This window comes from Papio anubis, chromosome 15 (assembly GCF_008728515.1).
Source record: "Papio anubis isolate 15944 chromosome 15, Panubis1.0, whole genome shotgun sequence".
NCBI classification, from domain to species: Eukaryota; Metazoa; Chordata; class Mammalia; order Primates; family Cercopithecidae; genus Papio; species Papio anubis.
The window spans coordinates 39,180,660-39,200,363 of NC_044990.1; the positions used below are offsets into that span (position 1 = coordinate 39,180,660).

Here is a 19,704-nt window from a genome sequence, read left to right on the forward strand (position 1 = left end):
ATTTCTCGTGTCATGGTTTTCATCTCTTTCATTTCGTTTATGACCTTCTCTGCATTAATTACTCTAGCCATCAATTCTTCCACTTTTTTTTCAAGATTTTTAGTTTCTTTGCTCTGGGTACGTAATTCCTCCTTTAGCTCTGAGAAGTTTGATGGACTGAAGCCTTCTTCTCTCATCTTATCAAAGTCATTCTCCGTCAAGCTTTGATCCGTTGCTGGCGATGAGCTGTGCTCCTTTGCCGGGGGAGATGCGCTCTTATTTTTTGAATTTCCAGCTTTTCTGCCCTGCTTTTTCCCCATCTTTGTAGTTTTATCTGCCTCTGGTCTTTGATGATGGTGACGTACTGATGGGGTTTTGGTGTAGGTGTCCTTCCTGTTTGATAGTTTTCCTTCTAACAGTCAGGACCCTCAGCTGTAGGTCTGTTGGAGCTTGCTTGAGGTCCACTCCAGACCCTGTTTGCCTGGGTATCAGCAGCAGAGGCTGCAGAAGATAGAATATTGCTGAACAGCGAGTGTACCTGTCTGTCTTGCTTTGGAGGCTTCCTCTCAGGGGTGTACTCCACCCTGTGAGGTGTGGGGTGTCAGACTGCCCCTAGTGGGGGATGTCTCCCAGTTAGACTACTCAGGGGTCAGGGACCCACTTGAGTAGGCAGTCTGTCCCTTCTCAGATCTCAACCTCCGTGTTGGGAGATCCACTGCTTTCTTCAAAGCTGTCAGACAGAGTCATTTGCGTCTGCATAGGTTTCTGCTGCTTTTGTTGTTATCTGTGCCCTGTCCCCAGAGGTGGAGGCTACAGAGATAGGCAGGTTTCCTTGAGCTGCTGTGAGCTCCACCCAGTTCGAGCTTCCCAGCAGCTTTGTTTACCTACTTAAGCCTCAGCAATGGCGGGTGCCCCTCCCCCAGCCTCGCTGCTGCCTTGCCAGTAGATCACAGACTGCTGTGCTAGCAATGAGGGAGGCTCTGTGAGCATGGGACCCTCCCGGCCAGGTGTGGGATATTATCTCCAAGTGTGCCTGTTTGCTTAAAGCGCAGTATTGGGGTGGGAGTTACCCGATTTTCCAGGTGTTGTGTGTCTCAGTTCCCCTGGCTAGGAAAAGGGATTCCCTTTCCCCTTGCGCTTCAGCTCTCGCTGGTGGGTCTGTAGCAGCTGACCAGCACCAATTGTCCAGCACTCCCTTGTGAGATGAACCTAATACGTCAGTTGAAAATGCAGAAATCACCGGTCTTCTGTGTCGCTCGTGCTGGGAGTTGGAGACTGGAGCTGTTCCTATTCAGCCATCTTGCTCCGCCTCTCGTAATTTTCTCTAGCAACACTTTTCCTTTGGTTTGATCAGTTGAACTCAAAAGGTTTGGCACCTAAAATGAGTATCAGCTCTTACTGGAATAGCACTTGGGAAGTACAATTGTATAGAAAAGGCAAATGTGTAACTGAGGTGCTTGCCAAAGTTAAGCATCCCATTCTGTATAAGACAATGTCTCCCATGTTAATCACTAGGTTAATGGCTGCTCTGGGCTAGATCACATGACCCTTCGTGATACTGGAATGCTCCCCAGTGAGGTACTGTAGAGCTATGTGAACAAATACCCACCCATTTAAGCTTTCAATAAATACAAAGCATTTTAAACAATTTTAGTGGAATAAATTAGAAATACAGCATTTCTGTTGGCCTGCTTTGCTTCTTGAGCTGGCTTGGAGTGCTGTTCATGATTCAAAAGACAAATTCTTAATTCAACTCTTTGGTTTTTTTTTTTTTTTTCCAGTTGTCTTTATTAATTTTTCTTCTAGCACTAATTTAACTATACTCCTATATTTATATAGGAAATATGTGTATTTACATATTTACAAACATAACTATATGTTCAGGTATAAAAGTTGTATACATGCTACTTTCATTATTTAGCTCTAAATATTTTTTAATTTATCTTATGATTACTTCTTTCCCTATTTTGATTACAGAATATTAGATTTGTTTTGGTTATGGATTTCTAATCCAGTTTTGTTGTGATCAGAGAATTTGGACTGAATGATAAATGTATTTTGAAATTTGTAGAGTCTTTATGGCTTGATATGTATTTGTAAATGTCACATGTATGCTTGAGAAGATACTTGTTCCTATTGGGTTTAAAGTTTTGTATAAATTTTCTAGTTTAGGCTTATTATTTTGTAGTCTGTGTTTGATAATTACAAATTCTCAAGTCCTTAGGGGCTTAAAATTTTTTTAAATAATTTTTTTTTAATGTTTCTCAATCTTTGTATCTTGTTTCCTTGTAAGTCTCATGATAGTTTGTTATGATTTCATTTTTCTTGATCTTTCTCTGTGAGAATCCTGGCCACTTGAATCAGAAGGGATATGTGCTTGTTTCTGCCTTGAGCCAGTGGGCGTGCTACTGACTTACAGTGAGTTAAAGTGCTGGCTAAGGTTAACTTTGCCCCTTTGCCACCAGCCCAAAGCTGAAACTCTTCGTTGCGGTGTTGTTACTGCCAGAGGCAAACACTCATCTTCTCTGGAGGGAAATGTAGCCCAAATTGGGGTTCACCCTAAATGCGTACATGGATGACATTGGGAATATTTTTGAAATTTCTAACAATGTATAGTTCTTTTTTATTTTTGTTTTCTTGGGTCTGATACCGTACTTAGAATGGTACAGGGTGTGTGTGACAAATCCGACTTTTTCTCTCTTCCTATCCCACCTCTATTGATTGATTGATTGGTTGAGACGGAGTCTTGCTCTTTGTTGCCCAGGCTGGAGTGCAATGGTGCGATCTCGGCTCACTGCAACCTCTCCCTCTTGAGTTTAAGCGATTCTCCTGCCTCAGCCTCCCAAGTAGCTGGGATTACAGGTGCCTGCCACCATGCCCGGCTACTTTTGTGTTTTTAGTAGAGACAAGGTTTCACATTTCACCATGTTGGTTAGGCCAGTCTCTATCTCCTGACTTCAGGTGATCCGCCCACCTCAGCCCCCCAAAGTGCTGGGATTACTGGTGTGAGCCACCACGCCTGGCTTATATTTATTTATTAAAGTCAAATTGTGTTAAAATGATACTAAGAGATGTTTGACAGAGAAAGTAGGTAAAAAAAGAGATAATCATAAATGCTATTTAAAGCTTATCTTTTAGGCTTTTAAAGCAGCTATATGCAGAATTAGTATTTCTTCTTCCAAGGCAGCTTTCTTGAAACATTGCCCTGTTGCCTGGGCCTTAAGGTAAAGATGTCAATAATTTAGCCAAAAACCTCCCTTAAAATAAAAGAATGGATGAAAAAATAAGCCCTAGGAAGTCTCCTCTGAAGCTACTGGAAATGCTTTTGGAAGTAGTGGTAGGGTAGAGAAGGAAATGAATTATGACTTTGTAGATAAAAGAACTATGGAAGATGAAACTATTTCATTTTCTCTTAATTTTAATCTACTTTGCAATAATGATGGAACATTGATTGGAACTGAATCATACTCATATATTCCTTTTGGGTATATGGTTTATTTCTGGGGTTGATGGAGAATGTGATGTTTATGTTGTTAGGTGTACAGATTGAGAAATTTCTTTCTCAAGAGAATTAATAAGTTTCAAAAACAGGCCAGGTGTGGTTGCTCACGCCTGTAATCCCGGCACTTTGGAAGGCCAAGGTGGGTGGATCACCTGAGGTCCAGAGTTTGAGACCAGCCTGGCCAACATGGCTGAACCCGTCTCTACTAAAAAAGATACAAAAATTAGCTGGGTGTGGTTGCTCACACCTGTAATCCCAGCTACTAGGGAGGCTGAGGAAGGAGAATCACTTGAATCTGAAAGGTGGAGGTTGCAGGGAGCTGAGATCAAGCCATTGCACTCCAGCCTGGGCGACAGAGTGAGACTCCATCTCAAAAAATAATAAATAATAATAAATAAAAAGATTATAAAAATAAATGGCTGGCATGTATTTTCAGGCTAAGTGTCTTAAATGGTTTCTAGAGTTAAGAAAAAAAATTGTTTTTAGTGTTTATCCAGATGCGATTATACTGTAGAGAATTAGTCCCCTGTCATCCAGACTTTGGAGAGTCTGATTGATACACAAGAATGTTATTTAGTATGATCAATAAATTAATAAACTTACACAAGCATTTAAATCTGATATTTCATATCAGTTGGTATGACTAGTTAGGAGTTTAGATGACAGAGGTATTCATCTACCTCGGGAGAAGAAGGAATGATGCGTGGATTAATGCCCTGAGATAATATTTGTAGCAGATACTTAATATTGTTTATTAGAGTTAGACATGCTTACCTGGAGGTGCAATGATACATCATTCTAAGCCATTAAAATTTTTTAGAGTATTTTCATTTGATTGTTTCTTATACTAATACAAAAGAGAAAATCAGACATTAAAGAAAACTTGTGTGACCAAGATTAATCCTTTTTATTATTTTCATTTGAAATTAGTATTTTTTTTTACTTTGGAGTTGCTCTTAACAGTAGTTGAAGAAAGATTTTGAGGTTAATTCTTGTCTATTTTTGTGGATGTTTTAGATGATTTGGTTTTTTTTGAGACACTTTTTTTTTTTGTCACCTGGGCCAGAGTGCAGTGGCACAATCATGGTTCACTGTAGCCTCCACCTCCCAGGCTCAAGAGATCCTGCCATCTCAGCCTCCCAAGTAGCTGCGCCTGCAAGCACACACCACCACGCTTGGCTAATTTTTGTATTTTTTGTAGAGATGGGGTCTCCCTATGTTGCCCAGGCTGGTCTCAAACTCCTGGGTTCAAGAGAGCCACCCACCTCCGTCTCCCGAAGTGCTGGGATTACAGGTGTGAGTCACCGCACCTGGCCTTAAGATGATTTTAGATTCAGGATTTAGGATCTTAGAACCATAACATTTAAAAAAATTTATTATGTATATTTTATCTAGGTCCATTACTTCCCTATGTTTTAACTACAGAGTATAAGAAACTGAATATTGTAAGCAGAATAATGAAAAAAATCATTATATATACTGGTTTACTTATAGAATATTTCTGAATTGTGGAACTATTAAGGCTTGGTGATTCAAATTAAGAAGTGACAAGAGATTCTGTAAAATCTATGGGTTTCTCAGGAGGATCTAATAAATAATACCTCCTTTTCTACTTTGCTTTTGAACCAGTTAACAAGTACAAGAGTGGCATATTTGGGCCAAAATAACTTTATTACTGATTAAAATGTATTTTGAAGATGTGGCTTAGTGGGACAGCCAAATGGACGCATTAACTGAACCACAGAACATGTAGGCTTGTACAACTCACTCATGGAAGTGCCAATCCAGTGAGGAGGCTGAATAAGTGCCCCCTCCCTCATGTTCCCTAGCTAGGCTGGATCTCAAGAGGAAGATGAATGAGGCTGAGGCCAATATACAGTATTTTCTTTGCAATCAGGTAACTCATTCCATGAGTGGGTATATTAGTTATCTGAGGCTGCTGTAACAAATTACCAGAAACTTGGTGGCTTAAAACAATGGAAATTAATTTTCTCACAGTTTTGTAGGCCAGAAGTTAAAATTAAAGTGTCAGCAGGGTTGCTTCCTTTTGGAGGCTCTGAGGGAGTATCAGTTCCATGCTTCTCTCCTAGCTTTTGCTAGCTGTAGTAGTCCTTGGTCTTTTTTGGCTTGTAGATGTGTAACTTTAATTTCTGCCTTCATTTTGACTTGGTCTTTATACCCTGTCTCTCTGTGTTTGTTTCCCCTTCTCTTCTAAGGACACTCATCATTGGCTTTAGGGCCCACTGTAATTCACAGTGTTCTCATCTCTAGATCCTTACCTTAATTACATCTGAAAAGAGCCTTGTTCCTAAACGAGGTCACGTTTATAGGTTCCAGTTGGACTTGTCTTTTGGTGGAGCCACTATTTAACCCACAAAAAGAGGTGGAGAGGCCAGGAGCAGGATTAATTAAATAAGTAAACTGGCTACTTGCTTGGAAATCAGCATTTGGGGGCAGGTGTTCCTCCCTATCCTTCATTCCCCAGATCTTTGTTCTCATAGTCAGCCAGATGTAGATCACCAAAATAGTCCTGTTCCTGCCCTGCATTTGCATCATTGGCATTGTCTTCAATTTGTGTTCCTTTGACAGAATCTTTTAAAGTGATGTCCATTTTGTGAGCATTAGTGGGTGAAACTAGGTAATGTAATACATATGTCCACTTAACTGTGCACAAAGAAAAGGCAGTTTGTCACAACACATTGAAAGCAAACAAGTGAAGGTGACATGCCAACACCCAGGGGACGTAGAACTCCCAGAATTCCATGAAGATGCCTAGTGACCTGTGTTGTATGGTTTGAATAAGGGTGCCGTTGTTTCTCCAGGAATCGAATACTGGTAAAGTTGGAATTTTTTGACTACCAAAACAAAGAAAAAACTTGATAATATATAATTTCAGTTTCAATCTTAATTGAATCAAATAAAAACTAATGTTTCCCTCCTACATTTGAATGGAAGTGAGGTGCCTAGGATGCATGAGTCTCATTTTGGACTCATTTTGGAACACATAGGCTTAGATCATCACCAACTGTGTGGTGGGTTTTTTGCAGTGATGAAAGTGGTCTAACTCTGTGCTCTGCATATATAGAACACTTGAAATATGGCTAGTATGTTTGAACAATTTTTAATTTCACTTAATTTTAATTTAAATGCAAATTTAAATAGCTACATGTGGCTGGAGGATTGTATTGGAAAGCATAGGCTAGATATTTGTCAGTGCCTGGACTAAAAATATGGGATACCAAAATAAACAGAATTGTGAGCTATAATAACCATAACATGCCTATGATTTAATTTAAATGTCCTTATTTTAATGGCATTAACAAAAGCCAAAGAAAAAGTTCATCCTGAATTAGCAGCTTATCTATACTTGTTAAGAGTTTCAGACTTGCTTCAACTTGAAATTTTTTTTCTTAAGTGAAAATTAGGTGAAACTTTAGATTCTCTTTTCTAATTATATTCTCTAGGCCTAAATTTATAATAACAAAATTATTCATTTTTTGGCAAAATACTGGTAAATATGGAGTAGAAAATTTTCAACTTGGGAACATGCTTGCTCAGGAAATGTAGTGTAAATATTTGTCAATCATTTCACATTTCTCTTTGCTGAAAATATAAATTAATACGCACAGAAATATTTTACTTAAAAGCCTAATTTTAAAACAGCCTTTTTCCCCTAAGGTATGATACTACTTAAAGATGTAGAAGTTGTCACTTTAGTTAAATTTATTTTTCAGACACATAAGCAGATTTTACTGTTATTTCTCAGCTTTGCTCTATTTTATTTTTATCTTTGAAATTTGGCCAACACATATAATACAGCATTAGATTTAATATCAAAGTTAAATTAAAATTTTTATTTTAAAAAGGAAAATGTGAAAATATGTCAATTACAACTCATACTTCTTGAACTTTTTATGGTTTTGGTGGTATTGTATGCTTCATGTATACCAGAAGAGGGAGCACTTTAAACTTGATGTCTGAACAGAAAACATTCTTTTGTTATTGTTGTTGTTGTTGTTTTGAGATGGAGTCTCGCTCTGTCATCCAGGCCGTAGTGCAATGGCTTGATATGGGCTCACTGCAACTTCCACTTCCCGGATTCAAGTGATTCTGCTGCCTCAGCCTCTTAAGTAGCTGGGATTACAGGTGCACGCCACCATACCCAGCTAATTTTTGTATTTTTAGTAGAGACAGGGATTCACCATGTTGGCCCAGCTGGTCACAAGCTCCTGACCTCAGGTAATCCACCTGCCTCGGCCTCCCAAAGTGCTGGGATTACAGGTGTGAGCTACTACGCCCGGTCCAGAAAGCATTCTTTTGGACTGCTGCCATAAATTTGATTCCCTTAAAAAAACTGCAAAGTTCTTTATTTTCAAAATGTCCCTTAATGTAAAAGGAGGGAGAAGCTGGATTTATGTGTATGATTTAGAGTGCATAAGACTAACAACATCGATAAATATACCTTTCATGCTGAAATATAACTGTTTTCCTAGGGTTTTCTTTTCTCATTACCTTCTGAAAATGAATTCAGAATTATTTTAAAAAATTGTTCTTCAGGAGACCTTTTTGAAGTTTTCTCTTTCAATACCAAAACAAAGAAAAAACTTGATAATATATAATTTCAGTTTCAATCTTAATTGAAGTTATTATAAATCATAAAGCATGACTATTATGGAAAAGAGAAACACTATAAATGAAAACACAGCCCTGAATAGAGTTTCATGACTAGAAAGTGATTTTTATTCTTTTCTGTTTTGACAGCTCGAAGGTCCATGTGTTTTGCAAATTCAAAAAGTTCGCAATGTTGCTGCACCAAAGGATAACGAAGAATCTCAGGCTGCACCAAGGATGCTGCGATTGCAGATGACTGATGGTCATATAAGTTGCACAGCAGTAGAATTTAGTTACATGTCAAAAATAAGGTGATTGGCACTTTCTTTTGTGTATTTGTTACAGAATGTTGAAGGTGCTGTTCAATTGGAATGATTTAAGAATTTTGAAAAGGAGGAATGGACCCTTAATTGTGTATTACAACTTTTGAGATGAAATTATAGAGCTTTTGTGCATTTCTGCTTCATCTGTATAAAAATGGTTAAGAATATATGGCTTGAGCACGGTGGCTCAAGCCTGTAATCTCAGTACTTTGGGAGGCCAAGGCGGGCGGATCACCTGAGGTCAGGAGTTCAAGACCAGCCTGGCCAACATGGTGAAACCCTGTCTCTACAAAATATAAGAATTAGCCATGCATGGTGGCTGGTACATAATCCCAGCTACTTGGGAGGCTGAGGCGGGAGAATAGCTTGAACCTGGTAGGCGGAGGTTGCAGTGAGCTGAGATCATACCTTTGCACTCCAGCCTGGGTGACAGGGCGGGACTCTGTCTCAAATATATATATATATAAAAAATAAAATAAAAATAAAAAAATAGTTAAGTAGTTACATTCTTGATTGAATGTTAATTATAAAAACAAATTTATGGTGTTCTTGCATGAAAGTAATCTTTTCAGTTTTGTCACATACTTTAGGTCACTCAATTGTTTAGAACAAACAGAATTTTAAAAAATATGGTTTCATCCTTGACAGTTCAGTAGCTGTGTGTATAATAATGTGTCCATCACACTGTTTAACGTTCTTGCAGAGTTTTATAGGCTAATGAATTTTCCTAGGGAATGACTGAAATCAGGGAGGTATGTGACTGACTTTAGTCATTTCCTAGGAAATCATTGGGAATGATTTTCCAAATCCTGCATTTGGTTATTTTAATAAGAAACTTTTAGAGCCATGCCCAGTGGAATGGAGGAAAGCAATGAGAAGGAAGGGAAAGTGTCCCCTCTATTCTTGGTATTTCCGTTTGGCCATTCTGAGCTCTTTTCTGAGGTGGAAACTTTCACTAGACATTTGCAGCCCTCCTCCCACCTGCCTTTTTTGGTATTCTTTGTCATTTTATATACTCACCTTTGCAGCTCAGGCTCCTCTGAGCTTTTTCACTTAATATAAACTCCTATACCATACTTTTCTCTTGAGCAGGCATTTATCAGGTGTTCTAGCCCTTTAATCCAGTGCTGAAGGTACAAAGGCAAATGAGGTTTAAATTTCAGCCTCTTAGTAGCTCATACGCCAATGAAGTAGGCACATAGGTATACAAATATTGTAAGAAATATGTAAACTGAAAGGACTAAGAGTCTCGAAAATTACTTCTGCCTGGGGTAACCAGGAGTGCTGTTAAAATATGAGTAGGTATTTTAAGGTGCAGGGAGGAAATAGTACATGCAGAGACACAGTGTTCTGACAACAGAAAGAGTGAGAAGTTACATTTGCTGGAGCTTAGGTGATTTAGAATAGTAGGTATGCGAGAGAAAATGTGGTAGGTTGAGGCCTTGTATGATCTTTTCAGTGATTTCCCTTCTTTTTTCTTCTTTCATCTGGTGTCTGCCTCTGGTAAATGAGGCCCCCTCCTCAGAAGATATATGTTTGTCTAAAATGTTGATTTCTATACCCACAGGGAGATTTGTTGACTTTGTGATTATGTTGTCTTCTTTTTGAAGAGTAGGATTCCTACTTTTGTGTAGAAACAGCTTTTCAAATTCCTATGTCAAATTCAGTCACACACCTTGCAAGGGAGCTTCACAGATGACTCAGAAGAAAGACTTGCCACATAATGGCTCATTCTCCAATTTTATGGCTGTATATTTCTCTAAGGAATAAAAACACAAGGTCAGCCCTGAGTGTAGGGTACTGCCCAATCTGCCCAATGCTGTCTACTGTCATCCCTTGTTGAATTTATTGCAACTTGACAACTGAAAAAATTATCGTCATATGCTCTTCACTCATCATTAAAGCAGCTTTTTTTTTTCTTTATTGCAGTGAAGTGAGATTAAAGGAACCTTTGGGTACCAATGAAAATATTAACTAAACCAAAATATACTTTCTGAATAAGAATTAATTGTGGTTCTGAAGGTGATAGTAAAAATTGTGTTAAAATTTTAGTCCCTGAGTAAAAAGAACAAAGCTGGAGGTATCACGTTACCTGATTTCAAATTACACTAGAAATCTATAGTAACCAAAACAACATGGTACTGGCATAAAAACAGACACATAGACCAATGGAAGAGAAGAGAGCACCCAGAAATAAATCCGCATACTTACAGCCAACTCATTTTCAACAGAGGCATCAAGAACATACATTGGCAAAAGGATAGTCTCTTTAATAAATGCTGCTAGGAAAACTAGATAACCATATGTAGAATAATGAAATTCCCATCTCTCACCATATACAAAAATCAACTTAAATATGGCTGGGCATGGTGACTCATGCCTGTAATCCCAGCATTTTGGGAGGTCAAGGCAGGTGGATCACCTGAGGTCAGGAGTTCAAGACCAGCTGCACCAACATGGTGAAAAATGGTGGCACACACCTGTAATCCCAGCTACTTGGGAGGCTGAAGCAGGAGAATCACTTGAACCCAGGAGGCAGAGTTTGCAGTGAGCTGAGATCACACCATTGCACTCCAGTCTGTGTGACAAGAGCAAAATTCCAGCTCAAAAAAAAAAAAAAAAAAAAAGACTTAAATATAAGACCTAAAACTATGAAAGTACTAGAAGAAAACATTGGGGAAATGCTTCAAGACATTGGTCTGGACAATAATTTTTGGGGTAAGACCTCAAAAACATAGGCAACATAAGTAAAAATAGACAATTGGGATTATATCAAACTAAAAAGCTTCTGCACAGCAGTGGAAACAATGAACAAAGTGAGGAGACTACCTACAGAATGGGAGAAAATATTTGCAAACTATCCATTTGACAAGGGATTACTATCCAGAATATATAAGGAGCTCAAATAATAGCAAAACAAAAACAAAAACAAAAAATCCAATTAAAATTTGATAAAAGACCTGAATAGACATTTCTCAAAAGAAGACATGCACATGGCCAACAGGCATATGAAAAAATACTCAGCATCACTACAGTGAGAAATTATCTCACACAGTTAGAATGCCTATTATCAAAAAGACAGAAAATAAATGCTATAGTTTGGATATTTGACCCTCCAAACCCTCTATTGGAATTTGATCCCCCGTGTTGGAGGTGGGGCCTAGTGCGAAGTATTTAGGTCATGGAGGGGCAGAGCCCTCATGAATGGCTTGGTGCCATCGTTTCAGTGAGTGAGTTCTTACTTTATTACTTCCTGCGGGAGCTGGTTGTTAAAAAGAGCCTGGCACCCTCCTCTTCTCTCTTTTGCTTGCTCTTGTCATGTGATCTGCATATACCCCTTTGCCTTCTGCCATGAGTGGAAGCAACCTGAAACACTCACCAGAATTGGATGCTGATGCCATGCTGCTTGTACAGCCTGCAGAACTATGAGCCAAATAAACCTTTCTTTATAAATTACCCAGCCTCAGGTATTCCTTTATAGCAACACAAATAGACTAAAACAATAGCAAATGCTCTTGAGGATGCAGAGAAAGAGGAATGCTCAAAGACCACTGATTGGAATGTAAATTAGTAAAAACACCTTGGAAAACAGTATGGCGGCTCCTAAGGAAACTAAAAATAGAAATAGCATTTGACATAGCAGTCTGACTGCTGGATATGTATTCAAAAGAAAGGAAGTCAGCATATTGAGGAAACATCTGCACTCCCGTTTTCATTGCAGCACTATTCACAATACCCAAGATAATGGAATCAACTTAAGTGTGCATCATTGGTTGAAGGATAAAGAAAATGTGATATGTATATACATGTATATAGATAATGGAATATTATTCCGCCATAAAAAAGAATGAAATCTTGTCATTTGCAACAACAGGGATAGAACTGGAGAGCATTGTATTAAGTGAAATAAACCAGCCACAGAAAGACAAATATTGCATGATTTGTCATGTGGGAACTAAAAAAACTTGATCTCCTGCAGACAGTAAAATGGCAGCCAGGAAGGATAGTGGAGAGTGAATGATAAGGAGGGGTTGGTTTATGGGTACAAAAATACAGTTAGATAGAAGGAACAAGATTTAATGTTCAGTGGCATAATAGGGTGACTATAGTTAACAGTAATTTATTGAATATTTCAAAATAATTAGAAGAGTAGATTTGCAATGTTCTCAGCAAAGAAAAATGTTTGGGGTAATAGATATCTCATTTACCCTGATTTGATCTTTACACATTGTATATATGTGTCAAAATATCACATGTACCCCCACAATATGTATAATTACAACATCAACACAAATAAAAATAAACATTTAGCCCGTATTTTATTTTGTGGGAATGGAACTTGAATTTAATCTGGTAAGACTATCAATTGTTTCAATGAAATTGTAGGTCCAGCTTCAAATAACTTGACTACATAGGTCTTAGGTAAAATCTAACTCATTAGCAGTTTCTTTGGAGGTAAAGAGTACAGTAGCCTGGTGTCCTTGGTGCTTATTTTTATATATACCTGTACCTTGACTGTAAGAGTTATGAAAATCTGAATTTGCTGATTGTCTGGAATTGGGAACCCTTCTTCACTATTGTAATTGTATTCAACTGTTGCTGATCTTGAAGGCTAATAGATGGTTCTAAGTTTACTACATTTACCACCACAGAACTCTCTACTTAGGTTAGGTTAGGCAAGGCTGTTTATGACCATTCATTTTGTCAATTGTGATTGATCACTAAAAATGATTGAGCTTGGGGCCCTCAAAATAAATTTTAATGGCTTTATTGAGATAGCATTGATGTATAAAAACTGTATATATACAAGATGTACAGAATAATTTTTAATATGTAATCTACCTTACTCTTTATGCGCTCTTTGAAACTTTAAAATCAGACATCCTTTATTTCTTCTTGTTAATAATTATTTTATTAATTATTTTTCTCTAAAAAAGGCCGGTGATGTTAGCATTTTCACTGATTGGCCTTTGAATATATTAGCATGTGGTGAATTTTATGAGATTTTAAGATGTGAACAATGCAAAGCCATTTCAGAATAATTTTCTAATTTATCCTAAGTATTTACCTTAGAATTACTATTTGCAGTACTTCTTGCTGTATGTGAGAAGAGATGGGTGGGGCTTAGAGTATATGCTTTTATTTTAGAACAGACCTAAGTGACAAAATAGATTTCTTTCCCTGTTTTCCTTTGCCAAAGGGTTCAGAGGGTAAACATTTTGTCTCTGGTTTTCTATAAGACAAGTCATGGTGTAATGTTTGCCCTAAATTTGATACTATTAGCCTACTATAGAAATGTTCTTTTAAAGTTAGTGTATAAATAGCTTAAAAATTAGCATATAAAAATCCTTTTAAAATTAGTGCATAAATAACTTTCATTTGATTTTCGACTTGATGGATAACAAAAAAAGCATTTTGTATGAATCACTATGGCTCATATAGATGTTAAATTTTTAGGTTTATTACTCATTAGAGATCTTCTGTATTGAAATTCAACTTTGTAACAAACAAACAGTATTTTTTGCTGTGCACAGCTAAAGCTCAGAGGAAAAAATGTCAAATCTTATATAGCATAGCATAATTGAAAAAGTATTTTATATTTTTATTCTATTTATCATGTCTTTATCACAAGTTAGTGACATGTGGTTATTGTCCACCTTTTTTTTTTTCTTTTGCAAGTGAAAACTAAAGCTCATTTCTTTGTCATTGAGATAGAAAATGACAATCTTGGCCAGATGCAGTGGTTCATGCCTATGATCCTATAGCACTTTGGGAGGCTGAGGCGGGTGGATCACCTGAGGTCGTGAGTTGGAGACCAGCCTGGCCAACATAGTGAAACCCTGTCTCTCCTAAAAATACAAAAAATAGCTGGTCATGGTGGTGCATGCCTATAATCCCAGCTACTCGAGAGGCTGAGACAGGAGAATCACTTGAACCCGGGAGACAGAGGTTTCAGTGAGCCGAGATTGTGCCACTGCCCACTGCACTTGAGGAGCTTGGGCAACAGTGGGAGGCTCTGTCTTTTTTTAAAAAAAATAAAATAAAATCTTGTTCCTGGTCTTCTAACTTCCTCTCTGGTGGTGTATTCATATGATATAGTCAGCCTCCTGAAAAATTAGTTTTGGTGTTAGTTCATTTTGAAGAACCTGATTAGGTCACAATATGAGACTGAATTCCAGTTTTGGGAAAGAGCGTCAATTTTTTTTTTTTTTTTAAGTTTCAATGTACATATGTAGGATGTACAGATTTGTTACATAGGTAATATGTGCCATGGTGGTTTTCTGTACCTATCAACCCGTCACCTAGCTATTAAGCCCAGCATGCATTAGCTATTTTTCCTAATGCTCTCCCTCCCACTACCCTACCCCTGGACAGGCCCCAGTGTGTGTCATTCCCCTCTCTGTGTCCATGTGTTCTCAGCTTCAATATGTCTTTAACACTTTTCTCTTTGCTTTAGCCTGAACACACCACCTGGAACTAAAGTTAAGCTCTCAGGCATTGTTGACATAAAAAATGGATTCCTGCTCTTGAATGACTCTAACACCACAGTTCTTGGTGGTGAAGTGGAACACCTTATTGAGAAATGGGAGTTACAGAGAGTAAGTGTAAACTATGGCTTGAACTTTTGAAACATTACACTCTTTTTTGTTGCATTAAAGAGCTCTTTCAAAAATGAGTAAAATTAGTTCTTTGTGTCAGAGTTGAATAGAATGGAACATGATTATCTTTAGAGAAACTATCTTTGTCTAAGCATATTGTTTCTCTAAAGTAGATATACTTTTTCAGTATTTGTTACATTTTATTCCTTGTGTTTAGACATTCTTTCCTGACAAGTTACAAAACTGTCAAGATACCAGTTATAAGCTATGTACAGTTTGTGTATAATTCTTTCTGCAAAAAACAAAAGTGTGCATATATATAAATATATATATACCTGTCTTATCTACAGACACACATATGTGCAAGTAAAAGTAAGTTAGAATTTCACTATAATGGAGTTCTTGTTGTGCTTGACTTCCTAGTCTCATTAGTTGATATTTTTCCTCATTTATATTAACAATATCTTCATCCTTACAATCATGTAGGTTTTCTTGTAATCGTTCCTCTACTTTGCTTCCAACAACCATTTCTGTTGATCCATTGCCGTCAAATCTCATATCACTTCCTTGCTCTTCGGTTCTTATAATTACTGTAGTTTAGGTCTTTAGTATCTGTTGCCTGGACTGCTGTAGTAGCCTTTTGACTGTCTATCCACATATCCTTTCTCTATCTTCTAATTTATTTTATGTACTTTCACCAGGTTTTCTTCCTTCAGCATAGTTGAGATGCTTTTATTTCAAATGCCTTAATTTGAGATTGAATGCCATTTATAATCTAGCCCTAGTTCGTTTACATTTAATTTTCAACTTTCTAAATTCTTCCACGTAGATCTTGTTGTAGCCAAATGGAGTTGCTTCTTCTTTCTTTGATTCTCTATGATTTCCTCAGTTATACATTTTTAATAAAACGTTTTTCCACTTTTACGTTATTCATCTTGTTTTTTCTCTCCTGATCCCCGCATAGCCAAATCATCCCTGTGCTTTTAGACCCAGATCAAATGATTGCTTCTTCTCAAGGTGAAGTACTTGTTTCCTTATTGAATTCTTTAAGCATTTTATTATTTTTAACAGTGTATTGCTTTTTACCTAGCAGTAAAATTATGTTCATTTCTCATCTCCTTTAACAGATAGTATGCTTTTGAGGCCAGAATTTGTGTTTGTATCATCTTTCTTAAGTTCTGCATGTATTTGTTAGATGTGTAGATACGGTGTTGGGGTCTTGCATCTGTATCTCATGTTATCCTCCTTGTAGTTTTTATAAGGGCTGTTAAATAACTTACTTTATGATTAGACAGGTGATGGATCTGAGCACAATCCAAGACCATTTTTTCCCTATTATACCAGAGCAGCCTTTTCGCGATCTCCAAAGCGGTAGCACTGAACTTTACATGTAATAGGCATCATAAAAAATACTCCTGGTATAAATGAATTACAAAGCACATAAAAATATTTGTGGAATGAATGAATTGTAAAACTAATTACTCCTTGAGCTGAAATGTATTCTTGTGACACCCTCAAATCTTGCCCGTTTTGTAAAGTCAGCCAAGGGCCTAAGCAATATTTCAAGCTTTTGGTATTTTATGATACAATTTTCTCCTGTTTTCTTAGTTGGAAAGCGCCTGTGTTTGGGAGGTAAATAGATAAGGACATTAGGCACATTTTTATTCCTTAGTACTAATTTCTTATGATATGAATGTGCTGTGACTTGGGCTGCTGTACTATGCAATATAAAGTAATGTTCCACAACTGCATTGTTTAATTGAAAATGTCACAAAAAAGTAATTCAGAAGTAGCTTTATAGTTTTACATAAACAGCCAAGTTTGTGAACTTTGAATTTCCTTGAGAAACTTCACCCATTTCATGTGATCTTTTCGTATGCTGATATAATTGTATTTTTTTGATCAGTAGAGATTTTTTAAAGTGTGGTAAAATGTTCTCAAGTCTAATACCTTATATAATTTTCTCACAACCCAGTCCCATAGCCAGGACCACTTTGCTAACAACTGTAAACATTCGTAGGAACCTTCTCACCAACACACACACACACACACACACACACACGCACACAGAGTTTAGTAGTAGTTTGATAGTTGCCCTTGAAATGTTTAATTATATGTCTCTGCACTTAACTTCCTGCAAGCCACATTAGTATTTCTTATTAGAGAGTGATAAAAATTTACATTTAAAATCATTTAAAAACATTTTGATATGATTATAGTTCTTTTTGGTTTTATAGTTTTTGATTTGGTAGCCACAGCAATGTAGGAAACAGGGAAAGTGCAGTTACTTGAGCAGCTGGCAGTGATATACATAGAAATTATAAACCATAAAGCTAATGTTGGAAGTGAAGAAGCACTAAACCTTCAGTAAACTATATGCAGGCATTGTAACTGTAGCAAGTTGGTACCAGATGTAATTTACAAAATGCTACAGTTTTATAAGTTTTAGTGCCCCCAAACTATAGATTAAAAAAATTTTTTTTATTGTGGCAAAGTATACATAACATAAAATTTAACATTTTTAACTTAACATTAACTTAACTTTAACATTTTTAACTTAACATAAAACTTAAGTGTAAATTTCAGTGGCATTAAGAACATTTACATTGTTGCACAGTTGTTACCAACATCCACCTCCCTAACTTTTTCATCTTCCCAAACTTAAACTCTGTACCCCTTAAACAGTAACTCTGCATTCCTTCCTCCTCTCAGTCTCGGGCAACCACCATTCTACTTTCTGTCTCTGAATTTGACTAAGTAACTCATATGTGTGGAATTATACAGTATGTATCTTTTTTGTGCCTGGCTTATTTCACTTAGCAGAGTATTTTCAGTGTTCATCTATGTTGCAGCATGTGTCAGAATTCCCTTCCTTTTTAAGGTTGGATAGTACTCTATTGTATATCTATACCATCTTTTGTTCAGTTATCCATCAATGGACATTAAGGTTGTTTTCACTTTTTAACTCTTACGAATAATGCTGTTATGAACATGGGTACACAAATACCTCTTTGAGGCCCAGCTTTCAATTCTTTTGTGTGATCTAGAAATGGGATTGCTGGACCATATAATTGTATTTTTAATTTTTTGAAGAATTGCCATACTGTTTTATATTTACTTTACACTCATTTCCACCAGAATTGTATAAGGGTTCTAGTTTTTTACATCCTCACCAACGGTTGATATTTTGTGTCTTTTTGATAGTAGCCATTCTAACATGGGTAAAATAGAATATCATTGTAGTTGCTTTTTTTTTTTTTTTTTTTTTTTCTTTTTTTGATATGGAGCGTTGCCCAGGTTGGAGTACAATGGCGCGATTTCGGCTTATGCAACCTCTGCCTCCCAGGTTCAAGCGATGCTCCTGTCTCAGCCTCCCGAGTAGCTGGGATTACAGGTGTGCACCACCACACCCAGATAATTTTTGTATTTTTAGTAGAGATGGGGTTTCACTGAGTTGGCCAGGCTGGTCTCCAACTCCTGACCTCAGGTGATCTGCTGGCCTCAGCCTCTAAAAGTGCTGGGATTATAGGTGTGAGCCACCGTGCCCAGCCTTCATTATAGTTTTGATTTGTATTTCCCTAATGCTTAGTAATACTGAGAATCCTTTTGTGTGCTTATTGGCCATTCGTATATCTTCTTTGGGGAAATTTCTATTCACGTCCTTTGCCCTTTTTTAATCAGGTTGGTTGTTTTTGTTGTTGTTGTTGTATGAGTTATTTATAGATTCTGGATATCAGTCCCTACTAAGATAATATGTTTTGCAAATATTTTTCCCATCCCATGTGTTGCTTTTTCACTGTGTTGATAGTGTCTTTTGATGCACAGAATTGTTGAAGAGTTGTTATAGGTGTAGCTTTTATGCTTAGGTCTTTGATCCATTTTGAGTTAATTTTTGTATTAGTAAAAAACCCAGTCATACTTTTGCATGTGAATATCCAGTTTTCCCAGCACTACTTTTTGGAAATAGTGTTCTTAATGAATGATCTTGTCACCCTCATAAAAAATTATTTGGCCATATATTAACAAATTTATTTCTAGGTTACCTGTTCTGTTTCACTGGTCTAAATGTCTATCTTTATGCCACACTGTTTCGATTACTGTAACTTTTTATTAAGTTTCATATTTGGAAAGTGAGACCTTTTTCAAGATTGTTTTGGCTATTCAGCATTGAGATTCCATATGAATTTTAGGATAGATTTTTCTTTTTTTTAATTTTACTTTAAGTTCTAGGGTACATGTACACAATGTGCAGGTTTGTTACTTATGTATACATGTGTCATGTTGGTGTGCTGCACCCATTAACTCATCATTTACATTAGGTATATCTCCTAATGCTATCCTTCCCCCCTTCCCCCACCCGCCGGCAGGCCCCACTGTGTGATGTTCTCCACCCTGTGTCCATGTGTTCTCATTGTTCAGTTCCCACCTCTGAGTGAGAACATGCGATGTTTGGTTTTCTGTCCTTGCAATAGTTTGCTCAGAATGATGGTTTCCAGCTTCATCCATGTCCCTGTAAAAGACATGAACTCATCCTTTTTTATGGCTGCATAGTATTCCATGGTGTATATGTGCCACATTTTCTTAATCCAGTCTATCATTGATGGACATTTGGGTTGGCTCCAAGTCTTTGCTATTGTGAATAGTGCTGCAATAAACATACATGTGCATGTGTCCTTATAGCAGCATGATT

General features: G+C 37.1%; 1 protein-coding gene across 11 annotated transcripts in view; it reads left to right on the top strand.

The window, feature by feature from the left end:
- TDRD3 (tudor domain containing 3) overlaps positions 1–19,704 on the top strand; it is a 244,140-nt gene that overhangs the window by 107,272 nt on the left and 117,164 nt on the right. For all 11 annotated transcript variants that reach the window (XR_002518401.2, XR_002518402.2, XM_017951284.2 and 8 more), the window contains 2 exons: positions 8,243–8,403; positions 14,873–15,014. Coding sequence is in view for 9 of the 11 variants with exons in the window: in XM_017951277.3 (XP_017806766.1) it covers positions 8,243–8,403; positions 14,873–15,014 (303 nt within the window). In the remaining 2 variants the exon portion in view is untranslated. The remainder of the gene's footprint in view (positions 1–8,242; positions 8,404–14,872; positions 15,015–19,704) is intronic.